This window comes from Lutjanus erythropterus, chromosome 13 (genome assembly GCF_056507025.1).
Source record: "Lutjanus erythropterus isolate fLutEry1 chromosome 13, fLutEry1.hap2, whole genome shotgun sequence".
Taxonomy (NCBI): Eukaryota; Metazoa; Chordata; class Actinopteri; order Lutjaniformes; family Lutjanidae; genus Lutjanus; species Lutjanus erythropterus.
The window spans coordinates 29,333,445-29,352,546 of NC_139329.1; the positions used below are offsets into that span (position 1 = coordinate 29,333,445).

At 40.0% G+C, this 19,102-nt stretch overlaps 1 protein-coding gene across 2 annotated transcripts in view; it reads left to right on the forward strand.

The window, feature by feature from the left end:
- Nucleotides 1–9,261, forward strand: part of mon2 (MON2 homolog, regulator of endosome-to-Golgi trafficking) — a 51,943-nt gene extending 42,682 nt beyond the window's left edge. The window contains exons 27-35 of one of the 2 annotated variants that reach the window (XM_084733411.1): nt 41–184; nt 1,925–1,942; nt 2,472–2,600; nt 4,777–4,967; nt 5,058–5,118; nt 5,202–5,325; nt 5,598–5,805; nt 8,012–8,094; nt 8,526–9,261. In XM_084733411.1, coding sequence (XP_084589537.1) covers nt 41–184; nt 1,925–1,942; nt 2,472–2,600; nt 4,777–4,967; nt 5,058–5,118; nt 5,202–5,325; nt 5,598–5,805; nt 8,012–8,094; nt 8,526–8,689 — 1,122 coding nt within the window. In that variant the 3' untranslated portion in view covers nt 8,690–9,261. The remainder of the gene's footprint in view (nt 1–40; nt 185–1,924; nt 1,943–2,471; nt 2,601–4,776; nt 4,968–5,057; nt 5,119–5,201; nt 5,326–5,597; nt 5,806–8,011; nt 8,095–8,525) is intronic. The other variant, XM_084733412.1, reaches the window with a different exon arrangement.
- Nucleotides 9,262–19,102: the final 9,841 nt, after the last annotated feature.

Sequence of the window (19,102 nt, forward strand, 5' to 3'; positions counted from 1 at the left end):
TGTCAGCAGTGTTTGTTCCTCCGTTCCCTCCCTGCTGTAGGCCATCTGTGTGGGCCCGGAGAACCTGCAGGTCATGTACCCCGCCATCTTTGAACAGCTGCTACTCTTCGTGGAGTTCTCCTGCAAGCCTCCCCAGTACGGCCGAATGGAAACCAAACACGTGGCCAATGCCAAATACAACCAGGTAGGAGGACGCAGGATTGGCCGTAAAACTGCTTGTTTTTCATTTGCGATTTCTTTCTTTTTACAGTTCGTTTCATTAAAATGTTGGATGGTGTACGCTGTTGTTCATCAGCCTTCTCTCTTCAGCCATTCTTAACAAGATCATCTCTCTTCTTTGATGTCCATGAAGCACCTGCCCTCCCTCCCCACCTCAGTGTAGTCCTTATGAAGGTCCTGTTGTGGCCCTTTATGAGATTGACAGGTTCCTCTGGACCCCAGTAGTAGCCCTAAGCTACATCATATTCCCTACCTCATGCTTCATCTTGCTGGAAGCACGCAAAGAGAAATATTTCACTACTTTTACAACAATTGTAAAACCACAAAACAATTTCCTCTCAAGAATAGCAGATTTTTTTCACAACATGGTTTTCAGGGTATACAAAAGTATGGCATTTGATTAAAGTAATTTTCTAGGTTTGGATAAGTATGGAAAAAAGAAAAAGAGTACGAAAAAGATTTCCAAACTATTGTCTCATTCTGTTTTCTAAGATGTAAAATTCACAATTTCTAAAAACAAATAATAAAAATATTAATAGAGATTCTGTGGAATAATATAGTATTTATTCCATGTGTTAAAGGAGAAATAATAATAATGATAAACATAATAAATAAATAATAATAATCTTGTAAAGGCGTATTTGTTTATAACGATTAAATTGAATAATATTTGAGTGTGAATTTTTGGAGTAGTGGGCTTTTGTTTTCAGGACATCGGGCTTAACTTTACATTGACAGACAACTGACAGTTATAAACAGCAGATCAACTTACAGTGTAGGACTCGTCGTCACTTTTTATTGTCAATTTAAGATATTGCTGTACACATTTTTGTGTGCGTAGTTGCTACATAATGCTCCTTTAATAGAAAATAATATGAAAAGGGTAGAACCGGTAGGTTATTTCCTCTTTGGACAGAGATGTTTTGACAGTGGAACGTCAAACTTTCTGTATAGGGGTGTGGACTGAACGGCCACAATGAGCAGAAGCAGGTAAATACGAAGGCTGGCTTGACAATCCCAAATATAAAAGCCTTTCATTAACACATTGTAGAGGATAAAAAAATCACTTTTGCAAATCTCTGTGAATGTGGTTCAAATGTAAATGTTCAATCAAAGTCAGTGAAAAAAAGTTCGCTTTTGAACAAATTCTTAGTCTTTTTACTGGTGACCACAGTTGGCTTTTAAACATCTTTTCAATTGAAAAATGCTTGTGTCCTTGAAACCTGTAAAATCCAGTAGTTGCTATGCCTTCAGAACAACGGTGAGAGTGGTCTTGCTCTAACACTGGCAAGCTGGTGCAGTAATGCTAAGAAATGTTAGCGCCACACACTTCATCTCTCACATCTTGACTTGTCAGGCTGCTTGTCCTGCATGTGGGGTCCAGACTCGGCTCTATCCTGGACATTTTTGTTGATCTGAATCTGTTTAAATTGTTTAAGCAAGAGGATCAAACAAAATCCCCACCCAACCAAACAGATGTTACGGGTGGTCTTTATTGCCTTGTTGGCTTTTATCCAGTGCTGTCAGATTGCCTAAAATGTCCTTGGTGCTAGGAGTGAGTGTTTTTTCCCCGAAATCAATCCTGGTTATTGAACCTCATTTAGCCAACAACAGCACTGCAAATTCGATACAACTGAAACACCAGTTTAATTGCGATCTTCTCTCATTCTGTTTCTTGGGACTACTCACTGGATAACCATTTTAGATCCAGCTGTTTGCACCGGTGAGTTCTGTCATCTCCTTCAGCCCCCTCTATAGTTTTACTAAGATGTGCTGAATGGTGACGACCTACCCTCTGCGGTAGATGAAGTATCACGCCGCATGGTAGGCTCTCACGTCTCATCTGCGTGACTCTCACTCACTCCATGCTCCCCCCTCTCTGCCTGCCACTAACTGGTGGTTCTGCCTCTGTGTGCACAGTCCCTGTGCAGCTCCATTTTCAGTTGATTTTGTGTTTTTTGGTGATGTTCATTATGCACACGTGTGGTTCTGTTTATATTTCTTAAAGACACACTTTGTAGCATCAAGTCATTTGTTTCTGCTGTTGTACTCATATAAGCCTAACAAAACTTGAAGCAGACTAATTGTCACTGTTACTTTAAAATAAATTTGTGTGTTATTTGTCAACTTATACAAAGTGTGTCTTTAAAAACTGCTTTCAGTGTGGCTCTGCCAAAAAAAAAAAAAGTAGTGATACTGGTTGATAGATTTGTTTGATTAATGTCCACTTCTGTTTTCTCTTGCCCCTGCAGGCAGAATGGGTTGCCTTAAATTATGTGCCCTTTGCTGAGCGCTCCTTGGAGGTGGTGGTGGACCTGTACCACAAGACAGCATGCCACAAAGCTGTCATCAATGAGAAAGTTCTGCAAAACATCATAAAGGTATTTTCACAAGGATGGGCGCGTTCATGGTTTCCATTATCACAGAACTGCTTGTAAAGTTTTGAAAATATTGTTTTAAAGACTGTAATTGTGAAAGATTGCGTAACAGTCAAAATCAATTAAAAAAGGTATAATAATTCTTAAATTCATTTTACATGTATTCTCTCTAGTAGGGAGTAATGTGTTGATGTTAGCCTAGAGGCAGCATTGTGGCCTACCTGTTTGAGGGTTCCTCAGTTAACATGACTGTCTGCTGGCCTCCCATTGACAACTAGTTATTGTTGAACCCCGTGCAATCACTGAATCTGGTATGATGTTATGAGAAAACTTTGTCATTTGAAGAGTATATTAACAAAGGATTGCACAGTGAAAATTGTGCTACACTGCTTTCTGTGGGATGAAACTTTTAGGAAAGTCGAGATTCTGACATAGCCTATTAGTGATGTCAAAGCAGTTGTTTTCCACGAGCTGACTAAGGCAAAGTACCAGCTTTGGAATCGCAGGAGTAGTAGACTGTATTTGGAAATGGGATCCCGCGTCTCACGTGCAGAAGCAGGTGGTATAAACTTTGCTGTGGGTGTGAGCTGGCAGTTAAAAAATAAACTACATGATGGAAATTATAGAAATAATTTCCTTTATATGTGAGTTAATGGTCAAACTCTCTTGAAATGACAACTGGTTTATTAAGAATGAACGCTCTGTAACATTATCCAAGTCCCCATAGCCTACATGACGGTGAATTCAACTAAACCTGAGCATGTTCATTGGTGTTGCCATGGATACACATACAAGGTATGGTGGCTCATAATAAGCAAACAGAACAATCATTTAGCCAGATGATGTACAAAAATCTAATCAAAGTGTTATGTTAAAATGCAGAGGATGAGAACGTAATTTCGCTGCATTAATACTGACAGATATGCATTAGAAGATTGTATTGGGATCCTGTGGGAACACACACATTGCGGGAGCAGAAGTAATAAAAGCACAGGGCTCTACGTCAAGTGTTGATTTTCTCTTAAAGCTGCTAGAGAAAATCAACACTACACAGTATTTTTTATATCAACTATGGATCAAATGACTATATGTATCTGAAAGGGCGTTGCTTGTAGAGATGAACCTATAGAGAATTATCACCCACCCCTCAGCTCTTGTGAGTTTTTTTTTTTTAGCATGTTTTAAGTCGTTGTTTTGGTTTTTCAGCCCACCACAACTTTACTCTTATTATTGACTGTCACTGATCTCATCACAGTGATTTTGGCTGCAGAAGGCAGCTGTTTTCAGCGAAAAGGCTCTAAAATCCCACTGTACACTACTTGCCCACTACCAAACAGCACACAGACAAAGTATTAACAAATTGGTGAACTGCTGAATGTCAGCTTGTTGTGCTTTCCCAAAATGTCCAAGACATCAATTATTACAGTTTCTAACAATACAATAGATGTGAGGTAGCCTACATAGTTCAGCAGTATTAGAGAACTGAGGTGAATTAATTATTTTTTTTAGTATTTTGTAGGCATGTAGGTAGACAGACAGACTATGAATAAGTGAGGAAGAACTGTTCATGTCCACCAGCCTCTGGGAAACACTAACTTTACTTTCAAGACTTAAATCTCACATGTAGCAGATGTGAAATGCAGAAGAAAAAGATTTTGTTAGTGTTAGTCCTAGTGTCTGTTGTCAGAAAGTTAAGCCCTTTGACTGAGTCTTCCATTGTATCCAGTTTCTGACACCTGCATTTAACTACTCTTTTCCCATAGCCTGTTTATAAGAAACCTCAAACTGAAGAGAGTTAAATTGCCAAGGAACTATTAAGAAGGTTCCCGATAGACAAATCTGGCCCCCGTCCCTTTTTTTGTCTCCAAAACAAGAAGGAGGTACTTGTAAAATCTCAACCTTGGGGAACCCAGCTGTTCTCTGAAAAGAGGACTTTGTCATGAAGATGGTCTATTACTTTTTCTGGTTTTGTAGAATGAAACTTGAATAGGGTAATTGCTTGGTGCAAAAAGTGTCTTGTTGAAATTCACATTTCAGCATAAAAGAGAAGAAGTTAAAAGCCTTACGGGGTACTCCAGTTAGTTTAATGACTTTTATCTTGAAGTCTTTCTCTGTGTTTTTCTTTCTCGTGATCTATTTATTCACTGTTTCTTCCTTTCTTTTCCCCATCACTCTCAAGACTTTAAGAATGCCCTTGGGTTTGAAGTATGCCTGTCCATCAGAGAGCACCTGGAAGCTCGCCGTTTCGTCTCTGCTCAAGGTGCTGTCTATAGGATTGCCGGTTGCACGCCAGCATGCCTCATCTGGAAAGTTTGACACAATGTGGCCAGAGCTGGCCAATGCCTTTGAAGACTTTCTTTTTACCAAAAGGTACAGATTTAGACCATTTTAAAGTTACATGCACACAATTTGGAAGTTCTGAACACTAAGCTCATTGTTTTGGTGGTTTTCTTTTTGCAGCACACCTCCAGATAACCTGTCCATCCAGGAGTTTCAGAAGAATGAAGCCATTGATGTTGAGGTAAATATTTGCTCCTGCCATCCAGTGCGCCAACATGATTTTGTGAGGTAGCCCACATCTGCATTGTGTCCTCTTCTTTTTAGGTGGTCCAGCTGATCAGCTCAGAGATTTTACCGTTTGCCAATTTCATCCCCAAAGACTTTGTTGGTCAGATCATGGCTATGCTCAATAGAGGCTCCATTCACTCACAGTCTCCCTCATTCACAGGTAAGATGTCACTTTTGCAGCTAAAATAATTTGACATCAGCTCAGCTGTGTTGTTTACTTGCGTTTCTGACACTTACGGGACAACAGAGTGGCCAAGTGCTGGAATCATACTGGAACCATTAAGTCCGTGGTTCGTTGCAAAAACCCCCTCAACAATGGCTCCCGTCAAACTCTTCATATGTTGGGCAAGACAGTAAATCCCTGTCTGTAAATCACTCTGGAGAGCGGCGTCAGTGAAATAATCTAATAAGTGAACGGTTTTCTGTTTGCAGAGGCAGAGATCGATGTGCGGATGAGGGAGGAGTTTTCTAAGGTGTGTTTCGAGACACTGCTGCAGTTTTCCTTCAGCAACAAGGTTTCGACCCCACAGGAGGGCTACATCTCTCGCATGGCGCTCTCCGTGCTCCTTAAGAGATCCCAGGATGTTCTCAGACGCTATGTCGAGGACGAGAGATTGAGTGGCCGCTGCCCCCTGCCCAGGTACACCCCACTGTCTGTTTTTTTCGCATGTCTGTGGACAGAAGTCCGCATCAGGAATTCAGCTCCAAACACTGGTGTTTGTCAGTGACATGATTCTACCACTGAGACATTTAGCAACGCAATGTCCCCGTCATTTGTTCCTTTTCTCTTTTGTAAACAACACAAAACCACTGCACATATCCAGTTTTACACACTGACACCACATTTTATGATGGGGTGTTGCACTTCATTCTGCAATATGTGTTTTTTTTTTTTTTTACAACGAAATGATGGAAGTGAAATGATGCCCAAGGGCAAATTGCACCATTAGTACAGAAAATGGCAATGAGATGGTGGGGGGGAGTTCAGAAACAAAGGATAATTAGAATATACACATGAATAGCAAATGCAAGGTTACTAATTTAGACAAACATTTTAAAAACTCATGTATGTTAAATAGAACATATATGAATCAAAAGGAGAAATCACATTATTAAAGCATGTAAAAAAAAAACAGCAGACCTTTGAGAGTGCAGTATCTAATATAAGAAAATAAAGAAATGGTAACATTATAAAAATGTGTTTTACTTTAAGGGGAACTCCGCCAATTTGACACATCAAAGCATTTTTGTTTACAGGTCTTTAGTTCTGCTGTGTGTGTGAAAAAAGTTGAATAAAGCCTTTGTGGCTCCAGAGGAAGCTGCATGAAATCTTATCAAATGGTGTCTGTCACCAGCAGCTCGAGGCTACATTAGCCGCTACTAGCATAACACATTCAAATCTTCCAACTGCACTGTTTAGTGGTCTAGATGCATTGTGGGTAATGTAGTAATGGGTTTTTGACAAGGAAGAATTAAAAAGGTGACATCTGATCCTGTTTTTATTTGTCCGTTGTGAGTCTGGCAGTGTTGCAGTATGTGAGTGAAATGCTAAATCTATGGGGCATTTCATAGATTTAGAATTGACTTAGCATTTATTATTTTTGACTAATACTGTAATTGTGATATGATTTGTGGTATTAGAGGGAATTATAATTTTTCATTATTCTCATTTTTATTGCATTTGGTATTTCTTTGGAGATCTGTCCCCAAAAAAAAGATGTTTTCTTAAGTCTGTAGAAAATGATGTGTAGGCCAGGACATCTCTGCAGCACGACAGTATTAAATTTTACTTTTTGAATATTGCAGGCCACATAATAATAAAATTGTGATTAATTGTTCAGCCCTATGTACATCTAGTCATAGTGATTAAATACATCCTTAATCTTGATCACCAAACATTTTTGTCTGCTTATCAGAACTAATATCTTGTATTATTGTAGACTCAGTGTAATAAATTTTGCTAGTTGCTATATAATCAATGCAAAGTAAACCTTTGAAAGATGTTCAGTAACCTTTTTTCCACAAACTTAGTTCATTTCTTTCTGTGTTGGCTTGTTCTCTAATAAAGTGGTGCAGGAAAGAGTCCAGAAACATGAGTTAGCATTTTTGCACTCCCAGTTCCCTCGTCTCTAAGTCAGTGAGGTTTTTTCAATGGTTTTTTTTGTTAATTGCCTGAAATAAGGTCTGTGGTTAACACAAGCCAAAGAGATTTTCACGCTTTGTTCTATGACATAAAATATGTCAGTAAATACCCCACTGGTGAATTTGGAAGCGTTTATGTGTCTTAAAAAAGGCGGTTGCTAACAAGTGGTTAAATGGGACTGCAGAGGTTGTTGGGGATATTAATCATCATCATGTCGAACACTAGTCACTTAGTGGTGGTATGGTTGAGTCATGCGACCATGTTGTAGTTCTTTTATAGCCTAACGTTGGCTTTCTGCTTATGACGACTGCATTCATGCTTCCAACGTCCTAAACATGGTGTTAATTTGTGAAGATTATCTTACTGCAAGCATCATTAAAGTTGTGTGCCACAGAGCTTATTTTCTGCACTAATCCAAAAATCCAATGGAAAAAATCCCACTGGCTGTTTGAGGAGGGAACCAAGACGATACAAATTTCCAGGTTGACCTTCAAAAATTTCTCATCCCTGCAGCACGCTATTGTCTCTTATTCTGTCACAGACAAGTTCATCATTCAACATCTATGGGTGCATCCAACAGCTCTCATCAGAAAAGATCTGAGATCTTAATTAGATGTTGACACTCGCCCTCTCTCCTCGAACCGTAACATCCACAGGTTTGGTCTTTGCAGCTAATGAAAATCTTTGATCTTTTTCATTTTAGGCAACAAGTGACAGAGATTATCTTTGTCTTGAAAGCGATCAGCACTTTGATGGACTCTCTTAAAAAGACACAGCCAGAAAATGGTGAGTATCAAACTGTGTCAAGGATTAGATAGATCCTGGAAACACAATGAAAAAATACTTATTATTGCCACCATATCTATCATCTTCCTTTGAGATAAATGTGTCAGAGTACAGCTGGGACCATTTTTCAAATGAGTTTTATCTCCAATCTGGGTAGAACTGTTTATGTTTTCACCAAGGTCAATTACAAGATTTTTTTTTTTCTGCAATAGACTGAAATGAGACTAAATTACATTTTTGAAGTGCCCTTCAAGATGTTTACATTACAAAACTCATTTCCATATTCCTGTGGGAATTTAATCTAGGAAATGATTTCTTTGATTGCCTCTTATCACAATTCATATTCTCCTCTTCCTCTCCCTCCCATCCCCATCCCTCCTCCTCTGTATTTTTCCCTCATGTTCTGCAATTCTTTTGTTAATCGCCTGCAGTGGATGGCAACACATGGGCTCAAGTGATCGCCCTGTACCCCACGCTGGTAGAGTGCATTACATGCTCGTCGTCTGAGGTGAGCTCAGCCCTGAAGGAGGCCCTGGGGCCCTTTAAAGACTTTATGCAGCCACCCGTCTCCAGAGTCCAGAACGGAGAGTCCTGACCAGGCTCGCTCTCGGCTCTTTGTTTTTTATAATGAAGAAATCTTGAATGTGTCTTCTCGACCCACGTGCTTTACAAGTGCACGGACATGAACTCCACGTGAGTCCCATGAAGCAACCCACGGTGAACAGAGATCTGAGGCCCGCTCAGGCCACGCCGATGACCCCGACCTTCATACGCTTCATCGTATGCTTCTCATGTGAGCTGATTACGCCTCTCTGCCCCTTCCATTCTCATACAGACTGGCTGCACTCTTGTGTTAAACTACAGAGATTTAAAAAAAAAAAAATTGCAGTGTTGCCTCTGGGTTTAGTTTGTTTTATTCTCCTGATGAGGCCGAGTCGATGTACAGTGTGTGGTGATAGTGTTGATGATGTAATTAAGAAAAAAAATGCAAAAACTGGGGCTTTATTGATCTTAAAAACGAACACTTAGACTTTTGCAACATTTTCAACAGTGAGGATTTTATGCAAGAAAACAAATCTTACTGTAACATTCCATGTCATCTTTAGCCAGCCATCTGAGAAGGGATGTACTTGTCTGTATAAAATAAATGGGACAATTCTACAATCAGCTCTGTGCTGTGAGTGTGCTCAGTTATAATGCATGTCAGGATCCTCAATATACCACAAGTAAATGCATTTTGAAAGAATATGACAATCATCAACAACATTTCTTTCGTTTTTCTTAGGATTTTTTTATACAGTGTGTGTCCAGGGTCCCCAACATTTGAATAAAGATCTAGTAGATTCACTCACTCTCTCAAAAATTAAGCCTCAAAGTCGCACAGAACAAACCCGCAGCTTTAAGAAAAGGGGCGGGAAATTAAGCTATAACACACATTGCCTGCAGGTGGCGCAAACGTTTTGGTGCCACATTGCAGCAGCTACTCTGTTTACCTAGAACTGTAGTTACTGATAATAACTAAATAATTCCCTTTGTGGAAAATGTGCAGCCTGCCGAACAAGAATTAATGAGTTTGCCACTGAGAAAGGAATCAGTTTAAATATGCTGGGATGAATCACAGGGAAAGATATTTAAATTATACTGCAATTATATTGGCTGTAATGATGTAGAATTTTACTTAAAGTAATAATATGTAACATGCTGCATTGAAATGTCTAAAAATGCTCGACCTACCAAATGTTTCCAATAATGACCAAACTCAAAGAAATTTGTAATTTAAGGGTAACATTGTGTTTCCTGCTAGCTGCTATAACTTCCTGGAAAACACAGGATATGTCAGATACTGTCAAAATGAAGGATTTAGTTAGGTAACGTGAATAAATCTTTAATAGGCTACATTACCTCATCTATGAACATGATTTCAGCCAGATTTCAGTCAGATAGATTGTCAGATTTTAATATGAGCGAGCTCCATAGTGGCAAAATTTACATATTGTGCATTTAATTTAAATTTAAATATTTCACAATAAGATTATCATGTTGTAATGTGGCCCACACTTTAATTGCTAATGAAAACATACCATCTTATAACAATAGGTGTATCAATATTAAGGTGTGGTATTACAGCAGTATCACATATATTCATTTTTATTTTCTGCTGTTAATGTTTTATCTCACTTTGAAATTGAGGGACATTTTAAAGAGAAAATCTTCAGGCAGAGGTGTTTAAATTTAGTCTGGCTCTTTTGCACTTGTACTACAGCACTGGGTGTCAATACTGTACAGTAGGTGGAGTTATAGTGACAACAGGGAAACCTCAGGAATAGAAAACACCTCTTTACACTTCAGATCGTCGTGCTCAGCTGCCTACACACCAAATCACACGGTGAGCCGCCCCCCTGCACGCTGCAGGGACCCCTCGGCTCCTGCTCAATGTCCCCTGGAGGTCCCCGAGCCCGAGTTTTTGGAGCACCCAGTAGGTCATATGAGGGGAAAGGACCGTTTTGTGGTTATAGCAGCGAAGAAAAGGAGGAAGAAGAAGCAGCAGCAGCAGCAGGAGGGGGAGGAGGAGGAGGAGGAGGAGAGCGGAGGGAGCAGGTCTGCTTGGGCGGGGTTTCCCTCTTATTTCAAGTCTGCACAGAAGAGGAGCGAAGCGGGAGAGGACGGACCATCTCCGGCTGCATGGGAATGTTGCTGCGGGCCAGTCGAGGCTGCGCGTTTTTACCAGATTTTGTAGCCTTTTTTTTTTTTCCTTGAATGTCCTCGCTTTTCTTCTCGCATTGTGACCACGTACTGGCTGAGGTAGTAGTTTGTGCTGTTGGTTGGGTTGTGACACTGCCCGCTATGGAGATGACTGCGCAAGCTACTGCCTTGCTAGTGCTGGTGCCTCCACTTCAGCCGAGGAGAAAAAAAAAGCCCTGCTCTCAACGCTGTTAGACGGTTTTAACAGGTAAACGCACACCGCTAAGGTAACATAGCTGCTGTTTTATGCGCGAAGCTGTAATTTACTGCTTTTAAACGGTAAATTGCTTGTGGTTGCATTGTTGCATTTTGCGCTGAAGCCTTTTTGAGACCTGTATCATGTTTCATCCAATAAAATAGTGAATGGTTGTGGGTGAAAAAGCACTTTGTTGTATGCAGTTTTAATTTTACACATGCGAGATTGACGTGCATTTGTTAAATCGGTGCCATGATGTCTCTTTTTTTCCTGCAGGATGGAGGGGGAAGCTTGCATGCATTGGATGGAAATCCGATATGCAAGTTTGTATAATTTGTATGCACATTTTAAAATGCACGAAGAAGTCGATATATCTGCTCTGGATATGCATAGTTTTCCAGCACCTCAGGCGGAGTGGGCTGTGTAGAAAGCATGTAGGTCAACAGTACTGTTGCTATGAGCAGAGGAGTGACGTGGCTCCTGCTGCCCACAGAGGTATCCTACAATACATCTGCTCTGATCCACACAAGCTGGCTTTAATGGCTCTCCCCGACGTCCTTTGTTGATAATGCTGCATACCATCAGACACAGGAGCAGATAGCGCGAGCTCCTACTGCACCTAAACGCCCCATCTATCTATGCAGGGCAGACCCAAATCTGTGCAGCGCTGTACTGCTGCTGCTGCTGCTGCTGCTGCTGGCAATGTTCACCTAATAATCTGATTATTATGCTAAATCTGGGTGGTGTGTGCCTCAGTGCTTGAACTCTATGGAATGCACAGACAGGCGCACCACATGACCTAACCCCCCCCCCCCCCCCCCCCCCCCCCCCGTGGCGTTTCAGCAGTGGTGTCCTCACTACTGAGGTCTGGACTGGGAGTGCAGCGCTGATGTGAGTTAACCTTTGAAATCCTCCCTCTGCTGCCCAACAGCATCTGGCTGCTCTGTATCACATTAGTATGGGCAGTCAGGGGTCTCGTGATGGGGGTGGGGACCGGAATGGGTAATGAGCTTTGATTGGCTGCAGGGGCCAGGCAGCCTGGGTCGATGAAAGCGTGCAGGGGCTGCAGTCTTGTGTTCAGACCCCCACACAGGCCAGATGATAGCACGCCGCCGCTGCTGCTCACTCAACGACTGACTGACTGACATGACTGACTGACTGAAGATTGAATCCTGCGTTTGACCTTCCAAGAAGACTCATGAAATATTTATGAGTTCACACTTGATAGTGTGTTAGGCAGAGTTATGTTCATCTTGGGCTTCAGCTCTGCCCACCAGCATCTGTGCTGATATTAAACAATAAATTCTGCTCCAGCCACTCATTGTAGAGGCACACGTAGGTTGAAAAGTAGGAGTTCCTTTGAAAAGAAGAAGCAGACTAGTAAACAAACCACGCAGGAGACTTGTAGACATTTTCAAGCCTGTTGAGTAGCAGTCCTACAGGTCTGCCTTAGATATACATTCAAATAAATGTCTGTTTCATGCAAGAAATACAAGTAATCCAGCCTCCAGGGTAAAAACCAAACATCATTTATCATATCCAGGCTGTAAAGAGAGGCAGCCTATGGACCAGTGAGCAGCGCAGAGGCAGCCTGTGTCCTCCTCATCCATCTTGTGTCAAAGCTCTCATTTGAGCCGGGCCGCAGATAAATCATACTTCAGGCAGCCGAAGCCCTAAAGCAGTAAATTAGAGCCCCCTGTGGAAAGGCTGCCCGCTTAGATGAGGATCACAGCTGCACCATTGAAGCAGCCGCACCCTTGTCCAACAAATACCTTCACACATGCTTACGGCTGCAACTGACCATTATTTTACAGATCAGTTATCTAATCTATAAAATATGGCTTCAGTCTGTCCATTTTCTCGATTAATCATATTTTCGTTTGGTTTATAAAATGTCACAGAATGGTGAAAAATGTCCATCAATATTTCCCAAAGCCCAAGACACCATCCACAAATGTCTTGTTTTGTCCACAAACAAAAGATATTCAGTTTACTGTCAGAGATGGATAAAGAAAGCCAAACATTTTCACAATTAAGAAGCTGGAATCAGAGAATTTTGACATTTCTTTAGCTTAAATTACTCAGACCGATAAATTGGTTATTAAAATAGTTGGTGATCAATTGTTTTTCTTTTTATAAAATGTCCAAAAAATCAGCATCTTCATATTGCTTCTTTTGTCCAACCAGCAGTTCACAACCCAAAGACATTTCATTGACTATCATAACTGACCAAAAAAGCAGCAAATCCTCACATTCAAGAAGCTGGAGCCAGCAAATGTTTGACATTTTTGCTTGAAACATGACACAGTAAATTGATTATCAATCAGTCAATTAGCAAATGATTTTCTTTCAGTTGTCTTATTGATTTATTGTCTAATTGGTGCAGCTCTATACGCTGCCTCTGCAATTAACTGAGGAGTTGATGGTCAGAAAATTATTTTCCAACAATTTTAAAAATGCCAAACATTGGCTGGTTTCACCTTCTCAAATATGATTTTGAGCAAGGCTTCAACTAAATTCATTATTTATTAATCTGCTAACTACATTATGGGTCTGTAAAACATAAGAAAACAGTGAAAAATGTCCATCAAATTGTCCTAGAGGATGAGGTTATTTGGTCATTAAGTGTCTTATTTTGGCCAACCAACAGTCAGAAATCCCCAAATATTCAAGTAACTATAATGTAGGACCAAGAAAAGCAGCAATTTCTCACATTGAAGCATCTGTAAATATCAGATGTTCTCCTTTTTTCTTGAAAAAATGAACAATTAATCAGTCGAAAGCAGCTGCCAAACATTTTTTTTTTTTGGATCAGTTAATCAACTGATCACTGCAGCTGTAATTGCGCATTTGGTGATCATTAGATTTTGGAACAAAACAAGCCGTCTGAAAACGCCATCTTGGGCTCTCAGAAATTGTGAAGGTCATTTTCCACATTTTCACACTGTTGTTCTATATACTAAATGATCAGTTGATTAGAAAATCATAAATGAGTAGGACTGAAATGATTATAAAATTGCCAGGAAATCTGAGCTTTTCCTCGTCTTACATTATAGTAAATTTAATATCTTTGTTTTGAAACTGTTAGACACAAAAAAAAGCCCAAAGAGTCATTGAGGAAGTGAAAATTGCAGAAAAAAACAATGAAAATAATTTTAAGTTGCAGCCCTATTTGAAAAGCAGGAAAAGGCTTATGTCAAAAAATTATATAAAAATAGTTTGTTTTTATTTAATCCTCCTTTGAAAGGAGGCTTAAGGGCTGCGGTCCCAGCAGTCGTCACCTCTCCAGTACAAGAGATGAGTATCTCACTGCAAGCCCACTCAGCATCTCCCTCAGATCTGTCCACGGGTGGGGTGGGAGTGCTGCAACCTTGGAAAAACAAGCCACCCACAGGAATGACTGTGTCATCATTGCCGTCATCCAATCTGGACCACACACACACACGTGTGGAGAGTAGGAGTGGAGTGCCAGATCAGTTCTGGCCTGACTGGAGGAGGATGCGGCGCTGGCCTGTGGGGACCAGATGGCCCTCCAGCTCCTGCAGAGGACCCAGGAGTGTGAGACTCCCACGATAGCTCTTTATGATAGTCTGAGTGTATGTGAAAGCATTCATAAAGGTAGGTATGTATGGTCCGCTCATATCTGAGTCTTAATGTGAAGGTACGATAATGATAACATGAATTTAAAAAAAAAGAAGCTGAAAGTGATTGTTTACATTTGTTATAGACGTGTAGACCATAAACCTCTTCTGGCTCTTTGATCTTTCATCCTTGAGCATTTAATTCCCATTTTACAGCATGTTTCTCATTTATTTACTTTAAGCTTCATTTCAAACAATAGAAGTAAAAAAAATATTAAATAAAAATGGGAGACAAGTAAAAGAAAAGGATAATTTATCAAATGAAGAGGTAAAATAAGGTAAAGATGTTACATCAACTGCCAAAGACAAAAACAAAACTTGTTTATCTTTGTGGAAGTCTGTCAAAATCATCTGTGCATATGAGGCTGTGTAGACTTCCTCATCAGCCATATTAAAATGAAATAACAGGGTAAGCATAGCTGTTATTAACGATACTAGGGCTGCAAATAATTATTATTTCCATAATAGATTACTCAGTCGACTATGTTCTCGATTAATAGTTGATCACTGTTTCCTAAACCCCAAGATGACGTCCTCAAATGTCCTGTTTTGAAGACAAACCAAAGATATTTAAATTACTGTTATAGAGAGTTCTTTTCTTAACCGATTAACTGTCAAGATTATTTTGTATAATAATTGATTATTCGGTTAATCGCTGCAGCTCCAAATGATACTAAGGTGCCTTTCAGTGTAGCAGAGCATTTGCAGTAAGCCAATGAGCACAACAGCACCACCAGATATGATCTGAAGACGATGCAACCTTAATTAGTATCATTGCTAACACCTGTGTTTTAGCCTGTTATTTCCTGTCAAAATGGCTGCTGTGAGAAAGGTCTGTTCTGTGGCAGTGCCTGTTAATTGGTCTCAGGTGCAAACAGTCTCACTGATACAAGACAACTTGAAACTCTCCCCCAACTTCCCAGGAACAAAATGTAAGTTCTCATCAAGACAAGTTAAAGGCCCTTTTCCACAAAAGATATTTTGATGTGCAATAGAAAAAGTTTCAGGAGAGTATTGTACACGCTGGCTCGCTGTTATGTGGTTCACTGAACAGAACATTGTTAATATTAGCAGCACCTGTCCTTTTCTTACAAGTCAACATGCCTGCTGTGAAATGGGTCTATTTTAAGATCTTACAGATTAATCTAATATCAGGAGTGTTTCTGCAGACACTGTCCTCAGCTAATTGTAACAATATGATTTTACTTGGACCTGTTTAAAGTCTGGCAGTCTGTAAAGCCTGCAGTGAAACCTGCTGCACTCCAACTGTTACTAGCATGAGTTTCACATATTTAGTGTCACATTATGGTCTTAAAGGGAAGCTTTTCGTGTGGATGTCCAGGCAGTGTTGATGGTAAATGTAGTCAACTGAAATCATAAATTCCTCAGTGTGTCTGGCCAGCACTTCATCACAGGTTAGTAAATGATGTTACCGAGTAAATGACGCATGCCGATTGTGTCTGGAGATCAAAATGAATCAGAATAGAGTCATAGGGATGGTGCATCTAATGTTTTTACTGTGAAAAAAGATAAAACACCTCGTTTTAGAATGAAGTTTGGTCCAGTAGTCTGCAAAAACAGATAAATTAAGTGCTTAATGATATAAAAGTGACAGATGCCCGAAATACAATACCTGTAGATTCATTAAGAATATCAGGTTTTCCCATTTTGTTTTTTTTCTATGATCAGTGATCAACAAAGACAAAGCGTTATTGTTCACCTGACTGGCCAGAAGCTTTGGGCTCCTAATTGCCAAACAGCGATACAGTTGTCTTATTTTATGCATTGAAACAGGTAAAGACCTCAAAATTTCTATTGACCACCTGTCAAATAAGAGTCACCCAAAGTGGAGTGGGTGTGTGATGATTCTGATGCCCATGCACATGTTCTCACTTATCACCACCGTGGCCTATAGTTGTTATTTTGGTGGCCAGAACATAACTTTAGGTGACAAAAATACTCGTCTAGCATGCCCTCTGGCTACCCAGAGGTGGAGACCATAAATCCAAGCTGAAACAATCGGTAGTTCTTCCTTGTCACTAACTACATCACTGTGACAACACTGGATGCAGGAAGAACAACAGATTTTGCAGCATTAACCCTGCATTTTTAATCACATACCTTTTCTTTTTACTTTTAGTACATACTGCAGCTGACCTTACAGAGTACACACTGTTGCATGTAGTATGAATGCAATTGGGACATGGTACTTCCTCATAACATTGTGCCTTGAACTTTTACCCTCTTGCTCATACACCAGTCACAAAGGATTGAGAACATCTGTTTTTTGGCCAGTCTTCATTTGACTGCTTACTAGGTATTGGCACATACCATTTACCACCAATGGACTGGACAGCCACATGAAAAGTGCTAATTTTTTTCTTTAAGTATGTTCAAAGTCTCTTCAACCTACAAAGAATACAATTCTTGGAATAAATGTGAAATCCTTGGTGTATTTCTGAGCAATTTGGAAATGAAATTTTTGCTGTTGGCAGTGGCACCCAGGAATACGTTCACCAACTTTCTGATACTGACTTTCAAAGGGAAAGACGATCTCTATACGGTGCTGCATAAAAGGGCACAGAAACATGCTGATTCACACCAAACCTCTGAGTTACCCATGTTAGTAATGCAAGTTCTCTGGTGCCAAAAAGCATCAGGTTTCCTCTCAATGCTCCCATCCCACACACTGGAACACATCATTCTTCACATGATAGCGCTTGTCATGTCATGAACTATGAAAGGTTGATCCTGTGATTTGATTTCCATCTTGGGTCTTTCAGGTATTTCAAGTTTTTGGTATCACAGCAGTTTCACTTAAAATGAGGATGTTTTCCTCCTTGTTCCACACCCCCTCTCTCTTACTGTATTTAAGTGAAGGACCAGTTGAAATGGGGTTGACTGTCTCAAGCGCTACTCTTTTATTTTGTTATCAAGTTGTCTTTCATCATTTGAGGGTGTGTGTGTCTCAGTCTTGAATTACACCCCTTGCAGCAGCTTCCACCATGAAATCTTGTGTAAGGCTATTCTGTGAACCGATACCCTTCATCCACATAGCGCTTTGGGGACTCACTTGACACAGTTTGTCAGAGTGGTGATGGTCTTATTCTGCACACTTGCTGGAGTGTAAAGGAGTCCGTCCCCATTGAAGCCTAGAGTCCTTACAGTATTTCTTAAAAGAATTAAATTCCCTTTTGGATTTGACAATCAAATATCTGGACATGTACAGAATTTCACTGCATCCAAGATGCAGTTTAACACAGTATAGGCAGGCAGTGATGGAAGAGGTTTTCATATCTTTTACTTAAAGTAATAGTTTAGATTTTTTGAAGTGAGAATGTACAGGGTTCCATAAAGGGTTCTCTAAAGCCACCAGACTCCTTTGGCAAAAACACTAATTTTATTCACAGAACGCAGGAGTTGCTGGTCTACAGCTGCCTCGTTCTGTTAGTTTGTCCGTCTTATTGCGTGACGTCGGTGTGGGAAGGTGTTAATTTGGATTCATCAAAATCCCACAATTACACAAACTAACTAACCAGTCGAGGCTGCGGTGGACCAGCGTTCTGTGAGGTAAAATTACTGATTTTGGCAAAGTACTCTGGTGGCTTTGAAGACAGTGATATTTGGCTTTTATACCAGAGGTCTCCTGTCAGAAAAGACTGTCTAACACTACAGTAAAATGGTGAAAATATTCTAAATATAATGTACACTCACACTGATAATGATCTTTTTTTTTTTTTGTTTAGGTATCTGAAATATGTTTTGCTGCTGACTCTGTCCACAGCAGTACGTTGCTTAGCTTCCTACACAGGTACTCCTGCTGCTTCTCCCAGATGGGAGCCTGTCGATCCACCATCTACTGTAGGTAATACACTGACTATGGGTAAGTACTTCATACAATCCCACATTTAATAATCCCAATTTTCATTTAAGTAAAAGTTGTAGCACTAAAGTTTAAAAAAAAGTAAAAATGTGAAAGTATTAGCATCAAAATATACTTAAAGAACCAAAAGTAAGAATACTAATGAAAAATGTCTCATTTGAGAATCAAATAAAATGGACTGTAACTGCTACTAACTATTATCCTGCTGGGTATCTTAACCCATAATAATATATAATCATTTACTAGATGATTTGTATGCTGTATTGAAGCTGGCATAGGCAGTTTTTTTTTTGCATTATTGGGCAAAAGTTTCACAATAATTCTTAAAGGGAGAATTGGTAGGATTTGTCTGAGCTGTTTCTAAGTGGAGGACGTCAAATACCAATGTTCAGTGTTGGTCCTGAGCACAGCAAAGTAATGAGATATTAAGACAACACGGAGAGACAGCAGGGTCTCTGCTGACTAATCACATGGTAAGATAATTGAATCCCAAAACACATGTATGTCACGGCCTGGGAATGAGACTTAACAATCAACCATCTTTCT